The sequence below is a fragment of the Balaenoptera musculus genome, chromosome 16, assembly GCF_009873245.2.
Source record: "Balaenoptera musculus isolate JJ_BM4_2016_0621 chromosome 16, mBalMus1.pri.v3, whole genome shotgun sequence".
In the NCBI taxonomy this organism is placed as follows: domain Eukaryota; kingdom Metazoa; phylum Chordata; class Mammalia; order Artiodactyla; family Balaenopteridae; genus Balaenoptera; species Balaenoptera musculus.
In genome coordinates, this window is record NC_045800.1 from 66,293,471 (window position 1) to 66,314,619 (window position 21,149).

Here is a 21,149-nt window from a genome sequence, read left to right on the forward strand (position 1 = left end):
GCCCATGCATGCAAAGATATATGTTATGGATGTTCTTTGTAGTATTGTTTGAAATAGGAAAAAGTTGGAAATAATTTATGTATTCAGTAGTGGCCTGGTACATAAAAACACACGGAAGAGAATCAAGAGCCCAGAAATAAACCAAGCATATACAGTCAACTAATATTTGGCAAGAGAGCCAAGAATACTCAAAGGAGAAAAGACAGTCTCTTCAATAAATGGTGCTGGGATAATTGGGTATTCACATGTAAAAGAATGAAACTGGACTCCTATCTTACACCACTCACAAAAATTAACTCCAAATGGATTAAAGACTTAAATGTAAAATCTGAAACCATGAAATTCCTAGAAGAAAACATAAGAATAAATCTTCTTGACATGGGCCTTGGTAATGATTTTTTGGATATGACACCTAAAGCATAAGCAACAAAATAAAAAAAAATAAACAAGTGGGACTAGATCAAACTAAAACACTTCCGTATAGCAAAAGAAATCATCAGCAAATTAAAAAGACAACCTATGGAATGGGAAAAAATATTTGCAAACCATATATCTGATAAGCGCTTAATGCACTGTTGGTAGGATTGTAAATTGGTACAGCCACTATGGAAAACCCTATGGAGGATTCTCAAAAAATTAAAAATAGAACTACTGTGTGATCCAATAATTCCACTTCTGGTAATATATCTAAAGCAAACAAAAACACTAAATCAAAAAGATATCTGTATCTCCATGTTCATAGAAGTGTTATTTACAATAGCTAAGACATGGAAACAACCTAAGTGTCCATTGATGGATGAATGGATAAAGAAGCTGTGGTATATATATAATGGAGTATTATTCATCCATTAAAAAATGAGAAAATCCTACCATTTGAGACAACATGTATGGACCTTGAAGGCATTATGCTAAATGAAATAAGTCAGACAAAGGAAGACAAATACTGTATGATTTCTCTTATGTGTGGAATCTGAAAAACAAAAACTAAAACAAGATCAAACTTATAGAAAAAGAGATCAGACATGCAGATACCAGAGGTGGAGGGTGGGGGGAGGGGGACTTAGATAAATGTGGTTAAAAGGTACAAATTTCCAGTTATAATATAAATAAGTACTAGGGTTGTAATGTACAATATGATGACTATAGTTAATACTGCTGTATGATGTATAGAATTGATAATATAGTAAATCCTAAGAATTCTCATCACAAAACATTTTTTTCTTTTTTCCCCTTTTCTTCTCTTTTTATTGTATCTGTATGCGTTGATGAATGTTAGCTGAACCTACTGTGATAATTATTTCACAATATGTATAAATCAAACCATCATGCTGTATGCCTTAAACTTATACAGTGATGTATGCCAATTATTTCTCAACAAAACTGGAAAAAGAACTTACTAAAAAAAGGGGGGCCTGGTAAAATAAGTTGTAGTATATCAATAAAAAGTAACTTGATTCAAGCATTAAAAAGAATGACAATACCAGCTAATTAAGTCTTTAACTAAGTTCCAACCACTGCTCTCATTTAATCTTCATAAAAATTGTAGGTATTATTATTAGCTCCATTCACAGTGGAGAAAAATGAAACATAAAGAGGCTAAGTGGCTTGTGCCCACACTGTTAAGTTCTTTGCTCTATTGCCTCGTGGTCATCTGTATCCCAATGTGAAAAGAAAATAAATTGATAAGTGAAAAGAACAAATTGTAGAAAGTTTTTCGTATAATACTGTTTGTGAAAAGAATCTATATCTTCTGTATGTTCCTTTTATAACATATAATACCTATCTATGTTTTCTCATGACATAAAATCTTTCAAATATATGAATGTATATGAATATATGTGAATATACTAATAAAACTAATATGAATTTATAAGTGTACATGTATACATATGCCCCCACATAATACATACATTCATAGAAGCATTTCTGGATAGATATACAAGAACTTAATGGATGTTTTTGGGATTAGTATGGAGACTTAAAAAAAACTGCACTCTATACTCTTTAGTATGGTGAATTATTTAAAAGTAATGAGTCACATATTGCTTTCATAATAAAAGTAAGTTTAAATTGAAAAATTTTAAAAATAGTGGATGTGGTAAATCTTTAACAATTATGTTACTGGAGGTGGGGTAAAGAGGGACTTTTTCTTGTCATTTTATACCTTTCTGAACTGTGAACTTTGGAAAATAAATGAGTACCTGTTACTTTTATAATAAAACATTTTAAATGAAAAAAAACCTTAAAAATAGTGACCATATTTCTCTAACAAGTACTATGAAATATTATTTCTGTGACTAAGTTTAGGGTATAGTTTGTTCATTATATTGACAGTTTAGAATAAATCTGCCTATGTTAAACTTTTATCAGAGATCTGCTGTCTTACTATCTTAAAGGCTAGCTCTTTTCTAACATCCATTAAATTGGAAAGTAACTCAGTGAAGATTTACCTTATTTTTATAAATAAGATTGTTTCCAATTGAAGTCTTAGTAATGAAACCTTTCACAGCAAATGAGATTCAGCAAATGCAGAAGTTGACAGCAATTTTATTAGATGCTGCTAGTCAATTGAGCACAATTTTCTTGCAGGAAAATGATATCCCGCTTCTCAAACTCCAGAGCGTTTATCAAAAACAAATGTCAGTTTGAAACTGCATTGTTTATTAAGAAACAATGTTCTAGTGTCAAGTGACAGTATTTTAATATTATCCTTAGTCATGGAATGTACTTGGAATTAGGTTGGATGATAAATGCTGCAACAGGCTTAAGTGAAATTAAAGTATAACTTATTTGGGATTATGTGTTTCAGGTGAAGCTCTGAAAGTATCAGCTGAGAGATTTGCAGATGATCCCTGTTATCTCCCAAAAAGGGAGGCTGTGGTTCAAGCTGCCCGTGCCTTGTTGGCTGCAGTTACCAGACTCCTTATCCTCGCAGATATGATTGATGTCATGTGTCTCTTGCAGCACGTGTCAGCTGTAAGTAAAAGATGGCTTAGTTTACCTTGGCATTGTTCTCACTTATAATTCCATTTTCTGAACCTGGCATCAATCCGAGCGCATTCCGGCCTCACTCACATTTCTTAATGTCACCCATCAGAAGATGACTGGATTGGGTTGTGAAACTAATGCATACTTGACAAGAATGACGCCAGAAGTTAGTCTTAAAGCCAGTGGGAGACTGAAAAACAGAAGATGACTTACTGATAAGGAAATGGCTAGGAGAAAGTTCTAGGCTTTTGACCATTTAAATTATTATGTCCTATATAAATATATAAATAAATATATAGTAACAATTATATAGATAATATAGAAAACAAATATGTAAATATAAATAATTTGAGAACGAGAAACTTTAAAGCTTAAGGCATGTGGAAGCTTATCCTAGTTTGTAAATGAAAACTACTTTGCCAGCTCCTCTTGATCTAAGATAAACAGTGCATGTTTGCAGGTAGTCTGTGTTGTCTGTACTAATCCATTATGAAAATGTATAAATGGATTTAATAAGAGTAAAGAATATATTTTAACTAGGAGAGACTACAAAGGCAGCAAGATATCTTGTTTGCTTTATTTTGTTAGACAAAACCATTTAGCAGAAGCTTAGTAGAAGGAGAATTTTATTTCAGCCTTTTTCACTTTCTTATTTAGTTTGACCAAGTCATTAATAGTGTCTAGATGAGAAGGTTGCAAAGAACCCTTTGGAGTCGCTGCTCTTTCTCCTACTTTAAATAGGACCCTTGCTCTTCTGTTCATAAATACATCTGCATTTTCATAAGGGCGCTTGGTGACTGTAGTATCACTACTTTAATAGGCAAATGATCGCCTTGTCTGATTGACCTTCTTGTCAAGATCATTTTCTCTAATTGCTAAGCTAAACCTTTTTTTTTTTAATTCTTTCTCTTACTTACTAATGTTTGTTTTAACCCTAGAGTGACCTTTCCTTTATACTTTCAGATTCCTTTTCTTTTGATAGTTTTATTACTGCAAAAAAGGCAATTTGGCACCTTTTTGTTGTTGTAGCTGTTTAAGTAGCTTTTCAGGAAAGGGATTAGTTCTCATCACTAGCAACTATCTACCGCTAGATTTGTATGTGAGATATTTGAACAATGTGTTTTGTTACTTGGCTACTGGTTTGTTGGATACCTTATACAAATCCCTGAAAATGTCTGAGATTCATTTTTTGTATGTGAATATAGACACTAATAAATGCTATAACCAGAAGTGAGCATGAAAGATTAAATGCCAGGTAATTCCTAGTTCCAATGACCCAGTATTTCCTATGTTTTAACTCTAGATTTGTTGGGATAGGCAAAATGAAAGGCTTTGGTAAGGTGAAAATTACTGCCTTTATAATCAATTAGGAGGTAACTGTATATATATAAGACCACAAGCACCTTCACTACCGTTTTAATTGAGTGCCACTAACTACTAGGCGCAGTGCTAGGTAACGCACACACATCATATCATTCAAATGAAGCAGGAGGTAATTGTAGATCAAAGAAAAAGTACTGTTTTTGCAATAAAAATTATACTTAATAGTTATTGAATTTTTATAACGGGCCAAGAAATGTGAGGGTTTATCTCCTTTAATTCAACCTCACAACAGCCGAGTGATTACGATTCCTATTTTATAGATGAAAAAAAAAAAAACAACCCTGAGGCACATCGAATTTAAGAAGCTTGCTCAAGGCAATAGGATAAAAACAACTTTTGGAACTTAGTACCCCAGGGGCTAGAACAGCTTTTACTATAAATAGCTTTCAGAAATGTTTAGACAAGTTCATGGGCCTATAACAGATTGTTAAGGGAATTTAGGTATGTCAGGGGGAGGAGGCATTCTTAATTCTAGCTATTCTTTCCCACATATATTGGTTCCTCATCAGAGCCTGAACTTGGGCTAGATCATTTAAATCACTTATAAGTATCTGTAATACAACAATGATATTTCACCTATGAAAAAGGGAAGAACTTTGTGGTAAATTGTGATAGTTTTTTATTGTTTCATCCTTATAAAAATTTATATTTGAATTGTATTATTCAACTCAATTCTTTCAAGGTTTCACATAGAATGAAGGCAAATTGAAAAAATTTTTTGGAGATTAAGATTAGAATTATTTAGCCCAATATTCTCCTAAAAGTATTCTGCAGAACCTGTCTTATAAATATGCAACATGAAAAAAGTTTTTTTTATGGTCAATGCTGCACACTGAAATTCCCTTTGAATGTTTTTGATGCACATTAGCATTAAAGTTGGTGAGAAATATTGAAGCAAAGAAACTTGTTTAACTTTGCTTAACCCAGAGTTTCCCAAATTTCTTGACCCAAGAACTCTTCTATAATATATTAATCCTGGAACTTTCTCAGACCATACATTGGAATATAGTGGCTCAGAATATTTTTAATGTTTATGGTTCTATTAAATTTCTACTTAGAATGAAAAAATCGTAGTGGAGAAACTTCAGTGCCCTTCTACTCTAGTATCTTACTGAAGTAGATAGACTCTACTACAATATGCGATACACACAACTGTCTAACAACATATGCGATCACTTACTGTGATAGCAATCTCAATTCTGTGAGACAGTGAAGCAGATATTGGATAATTCTAATTGCTGAAGACATTTTTCTCAAACTGAGCTTAAAGCTGCGTCCCTGCTATTTCCATTCACTGCTTCTAGTTTACTTTCTGGAGAAACACAGAATCAAGGCAATAGGAAAATGCATTTTTCAAATAACTGATGGTTACTCTTAGGACTTACATATGTCTTCTCTTATTTAAGCTAAAAATTTCTTGACCTTTGAACATTCCTTATATGACAGTTTCAGACTACTCTGGATACTCTAGAATTTCCATGCCTTGCATGATCTTGTTTCAGTCTTTTTTTTTTTTTTTAACATCTTTATTGGAGTATAATTGCTTTACAATGGTGTGTTAGTTTCTGCTTTATAATGAAGTGAATCAGCTATACATATACATGTATCCCCATATCTCATCCCTCTTGCGTCTCCCTCCCGTCCTCCCTATCCCATCTCTCTAGGTGGGCACAAAGCACAGAGCTGATCTCCCTGTGCCATGCGGCTGCTTCCCACTAGCTATCCATTTTACATTTGGTAGTGTATATATGTCCATGCCACTCTCTCACTTTGTCCCAGCTTACCTTACCCCCTCCCCGTGTCCTCAAGTCCATTCTCTACGTCTGCGTCTTTATTCCTGTCCTGCCCCTAGGTTCTTCAGAACCATTTTTTTTTTTTAGCGTCCATATATGTTAGCGTACAGTATTTGTTTTTCTCTTTCTGACTAACTTCACTCTGTATGACAGACTCTAGGTCCATCCACCTCACTACAAATAACTCAATTTTGTTTCTTTTTATGGCTGAGTAATATTCCATTGTATATATGTGCCACATCTTCCTTATCCATTCATCCAATGATGGACACTTAGGTTGCTTCCATGTCCTGGCTATTGTAAATAGAGCTGCAATGAACATTGTGGTACATGACTCTTTTTGAATTATGGTTTTCTCAGGGTATATGCCCAGTAGTGGGAATGCTGGGTCGTATGGCAGTTCTATTTTTAGTTTTTAAGGAACCTCCATACTGTTCTCCATAGTGGCTGTATCAATTTACATTCCCACCAACAATGCAAGAGGGTTCCCTTTTCTCTACACCCTCTCCAGCATTTATTGTTTCTAGATTTTTTCATGATGGCCATTCTGACTGGGGTGAGGTGATACCTGATTGTAGTTTTGATTTGCATTTCTCTAATGATTAGTGATGTTGAGCATCTGTTCATGTGTTTGTTGGCAATCTGTATATCTTCTTTGGAGAAATGTCTATTTAGGTCTTCTGCCCATTTTTGGATTGGGTTGTTTGTTTTTTTAATATTGAGCTGCATGAGCTGCTTGTAAATCTTGGAGATTAATCCTTTGTCAGTTGCTTCATTTGCAAATATTTTCTCCCATTCTGAGGGTTGTCTTTTCATCTTTTTTATGTTTTCCTTTGCTGTGCAAAAGCTTTTAAGTTTTTTGATGTACTTTAACATTGTAAGCAGATTTGTTTTATGGTTAAAGTTTGAAAACTTCAGTGTCTGGACTCCCTGGGTGTCTGCTTGTGCTGCTGTCATTTCATTATGCTCATGGTGTCTTGTCTTCTCATGTGAATGGCTATCTTTGTATACTAAATGTTACCTCTTTTGGAACTTATATCAGGAAATTGCACACTGTTTTGTTAGCTCTTTGATGTTTTTAACATGAAGTATTTTATATTTCATCAAATTTTGTTAGTTTTCTTCAGCAGAGGGTTGAATTGTGAATTACTAATTTGCCAATATAAGAAACAAAAATCCCCCAAATCATCTCTGTAAATCCTTTCCTATGCATATTCTAGATTATAGGTAACTGCCATAAAATGTTGAAATCAAAACATCTTGAAATAAAACAAATGCTTTCATGTGAACATTCCATAATGTACTTGGACAGTTACCTCCCTAATTTAATGTCCAGTATTATCTTACCTATTATGATAGCCTTGTCATGCTGTTGGTTCTTACTGATTTTGTGAGCAATTAAAACCTCCAAGTCTCGGAACTCAGACTACTCTTAATCTAGATCTTCCTCCTCTGATACTAGTTTTATCTTTTTATATGTAAAGGTTGATGTTATATTTATATTCATTGCATTTTATCTTCTTAGTTGTCTTTTTGTTATATCCATCCAGATCTTTTTGACTTTTGATTTGTCTTCCCCTCCCAAATTGGTGTCATTTTCAGATTTCTTTAACAATTTATTCATTAAAAATTGTTTAATGATATAGCTTTCTTTTAGATAACATCAATCAAATATTAACACGTTTTGAATAAAGTTGTTGAAATGAGCTTCAAACTTGCTTCATTTGAATGAATAAACTATGTTTCTTTATTTTATTCTCAAGTACTTTCTCAAAGGCCTTTCTGAAATCAAGATGTATTATCTGTGGCATCACAGATTAACCAGTCTATTAGCCCCAGTTTTAAGGGAAATGAGGTTAGTTTGTCATGATTTGGCATGGTTACTTTTAATAACCCCATAAGAGCTCTAAGTGACCATTGCTTGCTTGCTTTTATTCCTTTTCTATTTTTTTTTTGACCTTCATTTTTCAGTTACTCTCATCCTACTTACTTATGGTTATAAACCATTCATCTGCTGGGATCTCCTTGCCCTTAAGATCTAGATATAATTGGTTTGAACCCTCATTCCATGTCCTGTCAAGTACAATGTTCTCCCCAAGATTTCTGCAGATTTTCTTAGGCTCATATTCTCAGGGTCATCTCTGGCTCCAAGCTGTTGCTTCCACAGGATTACTTTAGTTTATGGATGGTCTTTCTACCGCTATTCTATAGTATGTTAATTCATGCTTGGAAGATGACCATTTTCCCCTTTAACACACACATATACATACAAATACTCCCGCACAAGGCATGTTCATGTATATGGCAAACCTTTTAGAAACTTGGAAGGTGAAAGGGAGGGGGTTCTGTAGTGTAACAATATATTCTAAGTGGTTTCAATTTGTATATTAGAAATCTTCAAAATCCTTTGAAGCAACTTCATCTCATTGTCCTTCTACCTCCTTTTTCCCTACCTACCCTCCTTTGTTTTCCCTCACACCCCTAAGGAGTAAGATACTCTGTCAAGCCACCGTTGACTTGGCCTCTGCTCTTTTGTGTCCTCAGATATCACTATCTCTCTTAAATTACATCTGAAGGTATTTTCCTCAATATAAACTGTTCCTTTCCTAAGAACTCTGTAGTCAACTCCCTCTCTCTCTTTCTCTCTCTCTCTCTCTCTCACACACACACACACACACCATCCTATTGTAAAATAATCTATGTTTTTTGTGGGGAGGGCATCAACTTTGAAGATATAGATTTCTTCTTCTGGACACACATTCTTCTTTCAAAAGCAGTGGCCTAATTTTTTATTTCTTTTCCTAGTTTTGAAAATGATGGACAAAGATCTGCCTCTCCTCCAGTCTTATTATTTTATGCAAGCTTCTGCTCATTTTGGTCTTTCTCCCCCCCCATAACACTCACAAAAATCCCTGCTACATTTGTTTGGTATTTATTCTTTATTGCACAGTGTCAAAGAATTCCTCTACTATCACGATGTTTTCTTAAGTGGCCTTACTCTTTTCTTCCTTATTATAATTTTTTTCTAAATAACAGAATTCTTCATCCCTATTGAGGTATATTTCCTTTTAGAAGTCAGGTAAATGAGATATTACTCTACTTTTGATTGATAGTCCGTACCTATATATTTCCTGATTCCTTATCTTTATTAAATTATCCTCTTTCCACTGAGACTGTCCCACAGATGCAATTATGATCAAACATTTATGAAGACGTAGACTGAGACCACCAACTCATGCAAACATGATTCACTGAGTAACTCTCCATAGGATAAGTACTGCCAACCAACACAGAGTTAATATATAATTAAATATATCAAGGATTCCTGACTTGGCAGTTTTAAATGTGTCTAGTTCCTTAAGGAAGTACATGTTTTCTTCTGGGGGGAAATAAGTCCAAATCAAAGGTAAGAGAGGACAGAGAAAAAAAGCGATAATATTTCAGTATGTAATTAATTGTAGAAACTTGGAAAGGCAGTTTGGCATTATTACCACCATTGCTCATAATTTTCTATGGGAATTTAAGTTTAAAAATTTCTCTCTGGTACCGATCAAATTTTTTTAAACTTTTTTGTACTATTTATACATCTTGAGATTCCACATCCTATTTTATTGGCATATGAATTTTATAAGGGCCAGTTTTCTTTGAGAGAATGTTGGCTTGCATATCTCTTGCTTTCTTTGGGGGTCAGGACAAGATGGAGAGCAAAGATGGCTTTTGGCAGCAGGGAGACCTTGCTTGAATCCTGGTTCTGTTGTTGAGTAGCTGGGCGACTTCGGGAAAATTAAAAATCTGTGAGCCTTAGTTTCTTCTTCTGAGCTATATGGATGATAAAACTTACTCTGAATACTTAGGGGCCTTGTGAATATTAAATGATATAATATATAAAATACCTGGTAAGAACTGGTGCAAATTTTCTTTCACCTTCCTTCCTTTCCTTGTCCTACCTTTTTCCACTATGGTACCTTGCTCCCATTTTTCGACTCTTGCAGTGCAATATTATCCTTATTCCTAAAAATGAAGGGAAATAAATTTCACTCCTGAGTTGAACTAACTTCTCTGGCTTTTTCCGTTATCATACCATAGCCAGTTTTATTTTTTAAAAAATGGGAATATTTGTCCCTTTGGATTAAAAAATAGACCAATGTCATTATAGGAAATGGCACCTCTATTTAATAACTTTTGATGTCAAATACATATTTAATATTTGCTACAACCATTGCTATAAAGCATTTGTATACTGAACAATAATTCTGAATATGAAGAATATTCATAACATTGACAGAAAATCACTCATTATGATAATGGTAACTGAGACTTTTTGATGCCACCTTCTATTGTTAAAATGCAGATATGTACCAGCAAAAGGGTTTCTAAATCTTATTTTTAAAAATATCAGCAGTTTATAAGGAGAGAAATTACTATACAATTAAATTGCTGTTAGAAGCCAAGTATATTCTACAGAAGATTCTAGGCAAAATATGTAGAGAGATTTTAACATTTAAAGAAAAAACCAAGTCACAGGACTGGTATTAGATGGAATAGGAGAAATAAGAAATGGAAACAAATAGGACACAAATTGCTGGATTTGTGCTGAATTTCATACTGAAAACTTTAGAGACACAGGAAATTTAAGCCATGTAAAAAAAATTAACTTTTAAAAAGGACCTGCATCATTCCAGGTAGCTCGAGTTTCATTAATTAATCCATTCAGCTCTCCTGGAATTATTGTGGAGGCATGATGGCAGTTATATCAAGGGAGTGTTTTGAATGAATAATGCAGGGCCAAGTCTGGAGAGTGAGTTAAGTAGACAAAGAAAGTGGTGCAGGCAGAGAGCATTTTAACTTGAGGGAATAGTACATGCTTAAAGACCAGTAGTAGTTCTGAATGGCTGGGATGAAGGATGATTTTGTGGGAGGAACAAGAGTTGAAGCTGCAGAGGTAGGCATAGACCTACTTGTGACAGGCCTATGTGCTAAGTTAAAAAGTTTGAACTTTAGTCTGAAAGCTAAGGGGGAACTATTAAAGATTTTAAGAAGGGAAATGATACAAGCAGATTTGAATTTTAGGACTATTATTCTGGTAACAGTGGGCAAGGGGGCCAGAGTGGAGGCAGAGATGCCAGTGATGAGGTGATGTAGTCATCTGGTTGTGAAATGATGGTGTGGGGTGGGGAATGAATGATAAAAATGAGGGAGGAACAGTCTGCAATTTGGAAAGTGATTGGAATCTGTTCAGAGGGAAAGGGAAGCATCAAGCAACCTTCGAGGAATCTAGTTGGGCTTTGAGGACATTTGTTTGCTGTTTACATAGAGGAGAAGCAGTTTCTGGATTTTATACATATTGGATTTGAGGTATGTATGAGAGATACTAAATATTGAAAGATATATTTGGAGCGAATAAGATTGGAAAGCCTCAAGAAGTAAGCATTAGGAGAAGCAATAGGTTTGTATGAGATCACCTGGGGGAGGTTTATAGGGTGAACTTAAACCTTTGTTCACAAATCTTTGAGACCTTGTGGTTTGGTGGAATGCTCACTGAATGATGAATCAGGTTTGTGTTCAGTCTTGCCTCAGTAGGGATATTTGGGATACCTTCTCACTTGAGTCCCTGCCCCTGGCGGTTGGTTCATAGTCCAACACTCTAGCTTTTCTGAGGGGGCTCCCCAGAAAACTGGCTTTGTCTTGCCAGTCTTGGAGTTCTGATGGATCCATCAAACTCTAGCCACCTGGTAGGGGGAAATGGAGGGAGTGGCTTAGACTGGTAAAACACCACAGCTCCCTGTCCCCTCTGGCTCAGCACAGAGTAAGTAGACAAAAACTGCAGCTGTCTGTTTCTCCATAGGGAGTGAGAGTTTGTAGAAGCCCAGCTGATTGGTGGGAGGTCTTCTCTTGTATAAAGCCAGTCCACAAAGTCTAGGAAAGGTGCCTGCTTTGTTGAATATGTAGACACCAACACAGAGAGCTAAGGAAAATGAAGAATCAGGCAAAGATGTTCCAAACAAAGGAATAAGATGAATCTCCAGAAACTGACCCTAATGAAACAGAGTTATATGATTTACCTGACAGAGAATTCAAAATAACAGTCATAAAGATGCTCACTGAGGCCAAGAGAACAATGCATGAACAAAGTGAGAATTTCAACAAAGAGATAAAAAATATAATAAGTACCAAACACAAATCATGGAGCTAAAGAACACAACAATTGAACTGAAAAATTCAACAGCAGACTAGATTAAGCAGAAGAAAGGATCAGTGAACTTGAAGATAGGTCACTGGAAATAGTTTAGTCAGAGGAGCAAAAAGAAACAAATGAAGAGTGAAGGTAACTAAAGGATTTATGGAATACCATTAAACATTATGGGAGTATCAGCAGGAGAAAAGAGAGATAGAAAAAGGACCAGGAAGCTTATTCAAAGAAATAATGGCTGGTAATACCCCAAATCTGGGGAAAGAAATGGCCATCCAGATCTAGGTAGCCCAAAAGATACTGAAAAACATGTACCCAAAGAAATCTATGCTGGACACATTATACAGTAGTAGCCATTACCTGTAGTTTTGCTTTCCTTGGTTTCAGTTACCCATGGTCAACTGTGGTCCAAAAATATTAAATGGAAAATTCCAGAGATAAACAATTCATAAGTTTAAAATTTTATGCTGTTCTGTGTAGTGTGATGAAATCTCATGCCATCCTGCTCTGTCCTGTCTGGGACATGAATCATCTCTTTGTCCAGTGTATCCATGCTTTTTATGCTACCCGCCTGTTAGTATAAGAAAAACAGTATATATGTGGTTTGGTACTATCCATGGTTTCAGGTATCCCCGGGGGGTCTTGGAATGTATCCCTGCAATAAGGGCAGACTACTGTAATCAAATTGTCAAAAGTCAAAGACAAAAAGGGAGTGAAAAACAACAAACAAGAAAAAAGCAACTTGTCATATACAAGGCAACCCCTATAAGGCTATCAGTGGATTTTTCAGCAGAAACTTTGCAGGCCAGAGGCAGTGCTGAAAGAAAAAAACTGCCATCTAAGAATACTATACCCAGCAAAACTGATCTTCAAAAATGGAGCAATAAAGAATTTCCAAGGTTGTCAGGGTGGTACTGGGAGGGGAGGGAGAGTGCATGACAGGCGGCATGAGCCAGGAAGGCCTGGGAAGCTATGGTGTGGTCACTGTGAGCCAAATAGAGCCATGGCAATTGCCATCCAGTCCCAGCTCCCTTGTGCAGTCCTGGCTGGTGGCTCAACCAGGTGGGCCTGTTGGCACCATAGCCTGTGGAGCTCGAGAACATCATAGTGAACATGGTACTACTCAAGGCCAGGGAAGGTTTTTTTTTTTTTTTTTTTAAACTAAAAAAAGAGTTTACCAAACAAAAGCTGATGGAGTTCATCACCACTAGACCTGGCTTACAAGAATAGCTAAAGGGAGTACTTCAGGTTGAAATGAAAAGATTTGAAATAGCAACACTACAGCATAAGGAAGTATGAAACTCTGGTAATGGTAAATATATAGACAAATACAGAATACTGTATTACTGTAATGGTGGTAGGTAAATCACTTTTCATTCTAATATAAAAGTTAAGAGAGGGTCACAAATCAAGCCTTGGTAAATTTAAGAAAATTGAAATTGTATCAAGTATCTTTTCCGACCACAACGCTATGAGACTAGATATCAATTACAGGAAAAGATCTGTAAAAAATACAAACACATGGAGGCTACACAATACACTAATTAATAACGAAGTGATCACTGAAGAAATCAAAGGGGAAATCAAAAAATACCTAGAAACAAATGACAATGGAGACACGACGACCCAAAACCTATGTGATGCAGCAAAAGCAGTTCTAAGAGGGAAGTTTATAGCAATACAAGCGTACATCAAGAAACAGGAAACATCTCGAATAAACAACCTAACCTTGCACCTAAAGCAATTACAGAAAGAAGAACAAAAAAACCCCAAAGCTAGCAGAAGGAAAGAAATCATAAAGATCAGATCAGAAATAAATGAAAAAGAAATGAAGGAAACAATAGCAAAACTCAATGAAACTAAAAGCTGGTTCTTCGAGAAGATAAACAAAATTGATAAACCATTAGCGAGACTCATCAAGAGAAAAAGGGAGAAGACTCAAATCAATAGAATTAGAAATGAAAAAGGAGAAGTAACCACTGACACTGCAGAAATACAAACGATCATGAGAGATTACTACAAGCAACTCTATGCCAATAAAATGGACAACCTGGAAGAAATGGACAGATTCTTAGAAATGTACAACCTACCGAGACTGAACCAGGAAGAAATAGAAAATATGAACAGACCAATCACAAGCACTGAAATTGAAACTGTGATTAAAAATCTTCCAAAAAACAAAAGCCCAGGACCAGATGGCTTCACAGGCTAATTCTAGCAAACATTTAGAGAAGAGCTAACACCTATCCTTCTCAAACTCTTCCAAAATATTGCAGAGGGAGGAACACTCCCCAACTCATTCTACGAGGCCACCATCACCCTGATACCAAAACCAGACAAAGATGTCACAAAGAAAGAAAACTACAGGCCAATATCACTGATGAACATAGATGCAAAAATCCTCAACAAAATAATAGCAAACAGAATCCAACAGCACATTAAAAGGATTATACACCATGATCAAGTGGGGTTTATTCCAGGAATGCAAGGATTCTTCAATATACGCACATCAATCAACGTGATACATCATATTAACAAACTGAAGGAGAAAAACCATATGATCATCTCAATAGATGCAGAGAAAGCTTTCGACAAAATTCAACACCCATTTATGATAAAAGCCCTGCAGAAAGTAGGCATAGAGGGAACTTTCCTCAACATAATAAAGGCCATATATGACAAACCCACAGCCAACATTGTCCTCAATGGTGAAAAACTGAAACCATTTCCACTAAGATCAGGAACAAGACAAGGTTGCCCACTCTCACCACTATTATTCAACATAGTTTTGGAAGTGTTAGCCACAGCAATCAGAGAAGAAAAAGAGATAAAAGGAATCCAAATCGGAAAAGAAGAAGTAAAGCTGTCACTGTTTGCAGATGACATGATACTATACATAGAGAATCCTAAAACTGCCACCAGATAACTACTAGAGCTCATCAATGAATTTGGTAAAGTAGCAGGATACAAAATTAATGCACAGAAATCTCTTGCATTCCTATATACTAATGATGAAAAATCTGAAAGTGAAATTAAGAAAACACTCCCAATTACCATTGCAACAAAAGAATAAAATATCTAGGAATAAACCTACCTAAGGAGACAAAAGACCTATGCAGAAAATTATAAGACACTGATGAAAGAAATTAAAGATGATACAAATAGATGGAGAGATATACCATGTTCTTGGATTGGAAGAATCAACATTGTGAAAATGACTCTACTACCCAAAGCAATCTACAGATTCAATGCAATCCCTATCAAACTACCACTGGCATTTTTCACAGAACTAGAACAAAAAATTTCACAATTTGTATGGAGACACAGAAGACCCCGAATAGCCAAAGCAATCTTGAGAATGAAAAATGGAGCTGGAGGAATCAGGCTCCCTGACTTCAGACTATATTACAAAGCTACAGTAATCAAGACAGTTTGGTACTGGCACAAAAACAGAAATATAGATCAATGGAATAGGATAGAAAGCCCAGAGATAAACCCACACACATATGGTCACCTTATCTTTGATAAAGGAGGCAAGCATATACAGTGGAGAAAAGACAGCCTCTTCAATAAGTGGTGCTGGGAAAACTGGACAGCTACATGGAACTGTATGAAATTAGAAAACTCCCTAACACCATACACAAAAATAAACTCAAAATGGATTAAAGACCTAAGTGTAAGGCCAGACACTATCAATCTCTTAGAGGAAAACATAGGCAGAACACTCTATGACATAAATCACAGCAAGATTCTTTTTGACCCAGCTCCTAGAGAAATGGAAATAAAAACAAAAATAAACAAATGGGACCTAATGAAACTTAAAAGCTTTTGCACAGCAAAGGAAACCATAAACAAGACCAAAAGACAACCCTCAGAATGGGAGAAAATATTTGCAAATGAAGCCACTGACAAAGGATTAATCTCCAAAATTTACAAGCAGCTCATGCAGCTCAATAACAAAAAAATGAACAACCCAATCCAAAAATGGGCAGAAGGCCTAAATAGACATTTCTCCGAAGAAGATATACAGATGGCCAACAGACACATGAAAGAATGCTGAACATCATTAATCATTAGAGAAATGCAAATCAAAACTACAATGAGGTATCATCTCACACCGGTCAGAATGGCCATCATCAAAAAATCTAGAAACAATAAATGCTGGAGAGGGTGTGGAGAAAAGGGAACCCTCTTGCACTGTTGGTGGGAATGTAAATTGATACAGCCACTATGGAGAACAGTATGGAGGTTCCTTAAAAAACTACAAATAGAACTACCATACGACCCAGCAATCCCACTAGTGGGCATATACCCTGAGAAAACCATAATTCAAAAAGAGTCATGTACCACAATGTTCATTGCAGCTCTATTTACAATAGCCAGGACATGGAAGCAACCTAAGTGTCCATCATTGGATGAATGGATAAGGAAGATGTGGCACATATATACAATGGAATATTACTCAGCCATAAAAAGAAATGAATTGGAGGTATTTGTAATGAGGTGGATGGAGTTAGAGTCTGTCATACAGAGTGAAGTAAGTCAGAAAGAGAAAAACAAATACAGTATGCTAACACATATATATGGAATCTAAGGGAAAAAAAAGGTCATGAAGAACCTAGTGGCAAGATGGGAACAAAGACACAGACCTACTAAAGAATGGACTTGAGGATAGGGGGAGGGGGAGGGGCGAGATGTGACAGGGTGAGAGAGTGTCATGGACATATATACACTACCAAATGTAAAATAGATAGCTAGTGGGAAGCAGCCACATAGCACAGGGAGATCAGCTCGGTTCTTTGTGACTGCCTGGGGGGGTGGGATGGGGAGGGTGGGAGGGAGGGAGATGCGGGAGGGAGGAGATATGGGAACGTGTGTATATATGTAGCTGATTCACTTTGTTATAAAGCCGAAACTAACACACCATTGTGAAGCAATTATACTTCAATAAAGATTTAAAAAAAAAAAAAAGTTAAGAGAAAAAATATTTAAAATAGCTATGACTAAAAATATGGTAAAATTATACAACATGAATAGATGTAAATTTTGAGAACAATAACATAAAGTGTGTGTGTGTGTGAGAAGTAAAAGTGCAGTTTTTGTATGCAACTGAACTTAAGTTGTTATCTGCTTAAAACAGACTGTTATATTTTATGTAAACCCCAAAGTAACCACAAAAAATACAGTAGAAGTTACACACACACACACACACACACACACACACACAAAGAAATCAAAACATATCAATATTAAAAAACCCAGCAAAACATAAAGGAAGAGAGCAAGAGAGGAAAAGACAGAGAAAAGAACTAAGAGATTAACAAAAGCAACTGATGAAATGGCAATAGTAAATCCTTCTCTATCAATAATTACTTTAAATGTAAGTGGATTAAACTCCTCAATCAAAGGACACAAAGTGGCTGACTAGATTAAAAAAACAAGACCCGGGGCTTCCCTGGTGGCGCAGTGGTTGAGAATCTGCCTGCCAATGCAGGGGACACGGGTTCGAGCCCTGGTCTGGGAAGATCCCACATGCCACGGAGCAACTAGGCCCGTGATCCACAACTATTGAGCCTGCATGCCTGGAGCCTGTGTTCTGCAACAAGAGAGGCCATGACAGTGAGAGGCCCGTGCACCACGATGAAGAGTGGCCCCCGCTCGCTGCAACTAGAGAAAGCCCTCGCACAGAAACAAAGACCCAACACACCCAAAAATAAATAAATAAATACATTTAAAAGCTAGGCTTTAAAAAAAAAAAAAAAAAAACAAGACCCAACTGTATGCTGTGGAAAAGAAACTTACTTTAGATTTAAGGGTCCATACAGGCTGCATGTAAAGGGCTGGAAAAAGATATTCCATGCAAATGGTAACCAAAAGGGAGCAGGAGCTATATTTAGACAAAAGGAAGTTTAAGTCAAAAACTATCAAAAGAGACAAAGAAGGACATTATATAATGATGAAAGTGTAAATTCACCAGGAAGATATAACAATTTTAAATATATATGCATCCAACATTAGAGAACCTAAATGTATTAAGCAAACATTGACAGACTGAAGGGAGAAATAGATAGCAATACAATAGGTAGGAGTCTTCAGTACCTCACTTTGAAAAATGGATAGAACATCTAGACAGAAGATCAGTAGGAAAACAGAAGACCTGAACAATAGTATAAACCAAATGGACCTAACAGACATATATGGAACATTTCACCCAACAGTAGCAGAATGCACATTCTTCTCAAATGCACACGGCTCTTTCTCCAGGATAGTAACATGTTAGGTCACAAAACAAGTCTTAACAAATCTAAGAAGATTAAAATAATATCAAGGATCTTTTCTACCACAATGGAATGAAACTAGAAATTGACAGCAGAAGGAAAACTGGAAAATTTACAAATATGTGGAAATTATATGACACATTTTTGAACCATTAGGTCAAAGTTGGAATCAGAAAGGAAATTAGGAAATTCCTTGAAACAAATGAAAATGAAAATATACCAAAATTTATGGAATGCAGCAAAAGTAGTGCTAAGAAGGAAGTTCACAGAGATAAATCCCTACATTAACACATTATTGACCAGAGACCTATTAATACGTCTTTTGTTACCTGAACGTTATTGACCGGAGATGTATCAATATGTGTTTAGAGAGTGATACAATTAACATCACCATGCAAAGTTGTTAGAGCTTAAAATTGATCAGGGGTTCATTATACAACTTATGATTGTCGTTATCATTCACATTTTGCTCTGTTAGGTTTTTGTTCCAACCTTGTGTATATTATAAATGCAAGTTTATTACTGTAAAATTTAAAAAAATGACTCATCAAGAAATTTTGAGTGAAGAAGAATTTTTTGGTGAATTTTATGCAGATACTTTCTCTGATTGTCCAGGTGACATATATACTAGTGTCTCAGAAGATGATAGTTCTTCAGAATATAGTTCTGATTCAGATGATGTGAATATTAGGCCAACAGAAAGACAAAAAACCTTAGTGACTGATTCTGATACAGAAAGTGAAAATGAAACTCACAGTGCTAGAGAATGCTCCTTTGCTTCTACAGAAGAGTGGCTTGAAGACAACATTTCACGAAAATTTGAAGTTTTTACAGGTGTGTCAGGTGTAACTGTTAATGTAATAACCCACAAAGTGCTAGTGAAATTACAGAATTAATTTTTGGTAATGACTTTTTCAAGTTGGTCGCTTCTCAAACAAACTTGTATTACTAACAGAATGAAAAATCATATAAAAAGTATGATAAGGCTTTAAAATGGACTGATGTAACCGATAGTGACATGAAGAAGTTTCTTGGATTAATAATTTTGATGGGACAAATAAGAAAGTCACACTGGAAAGACTATTGGTCGACTGATCCCTTACTTGAAACACCTATCTTTCCAAAGATTATGACAAGAAGAAGGTTTGAACAAATAATGACATTTCTTCACTTTAATGATAACTCAGAAACTCCACTTCCTGCAGACAGAATTTCAAAAGTTAAACCTCTTTTGGATTATTTTCTACCAAAATTTCAATCGATCTATATACCCAAACGAGAGCTATTACTTGATGAGGCAATGATAAAGTGGAGAGGACAACTCAGGTTCAAAACCTATAACCCTGGAAAACTTACAAAATATGGAATTTTGGTCAGGATGGTTAGCGAAAGTGAAACTGGATATATATGCAACCTTGAGATTTACATGGGTGAAGGAAAGAAACTGCAAGAAACAATATTATCAGTCCTACAACCTTATCTTGGTTCATGGTACCATATTCACCAAGACAGTTATTACAACAGTGTGTCCACATCTGAAATATTGTTGAAAAATAAAACCAGAGTTTGTGGGACTATAAGAGGGAATTGTGGTCTACCAAACCAATTAAAGGAGAAATCTAAAAATCTACAGAGGGGAGAAATGGCATTCTTATGGAAGGGAGAAATGATTCTTCTTCTCTGGAAAGGCAAGAGGCTAGTCTGCATGGTGACAACTATTCATGATGCCTCCATAGTATCTACAGGAAAGGAAAATAGGAGGACTGGCCATCAGATAACTAAAGCCTACTTGTATATTAGAGTATAATAAATATATGAAAGGAGTTGATTGATCTGATCAATATCTGGCAAACTTCAATATCCTCCAGAAAACTCGAAAATGGTTTATTCAATGCTTTAAAATTTATTGTAGCCTAAATGCACAGAATAAAATGACTTACAAGCAATTTTTGTTAGCAATACCTAGAGAATGGGTAACTGACCATTCTGGTGAATGTAGTGGCAGTCCTGCACCTGGTCCTTCTTGTGGTGTTTCTAAAAGAGCCCTGCGCAAAGATCCACCTCGTCTACTATCAGGTAAAATAAAATAACATATTCTAGAGGAAATAATAACCACAGGGCTAAAAAGACAAATGCAGCCAGAAAGTGTAGAGTCTGCTTTTCCAGGGGAAAGCACAGTGAAACACGGTATGTTTGTAATAGATGTTCTATTCCCCTGCACAGAGGTGCCTGCTATACGGCCTATCACACTCTAATGAAATATTAGAATGCTTTAGTAAGACATGTACAAAGCTTCAAATAAATACATTAAGTGCAAAAAAAGTTGTTGATATTTACTCAAACGTGGGTGTTTCAGTATTCACTTACATAACAAATCGCTGGCACAGGCGTTAGTTTCTGCAAGAATCCCCCAGTCAATAATGTGTTAAAAAAGAGAAAGATCTAAAGCAAAGAACTTAACTTTATACCTCAAAGAGCTAAAAAAGAAGAACTAAGCTCAAAGTTAGAAGAAAGAAG

The 21,149-nt window shown here is 35.7% G+C and overlaps 1 protein-coding gene across 1 annotated transcript in view; it reads left to right on the plus strand.

Annotated features, from left to right (window-relative positions):
• CTNNA3 (catenin alpha 3) overlaps window positions 1-21,149 on the plus strand; it is a 1,729,751-nt gene that overhangs the window by 171,302 nt on the left and 1,537,300 nt on the right. The window contains 1 exon segment of the mRNA XM_036828186.1: window positions 2,810-2,976. Coding sequence (XP_036684081.1) covers window positions 2,810-2,976 — 167 coding nt within the window.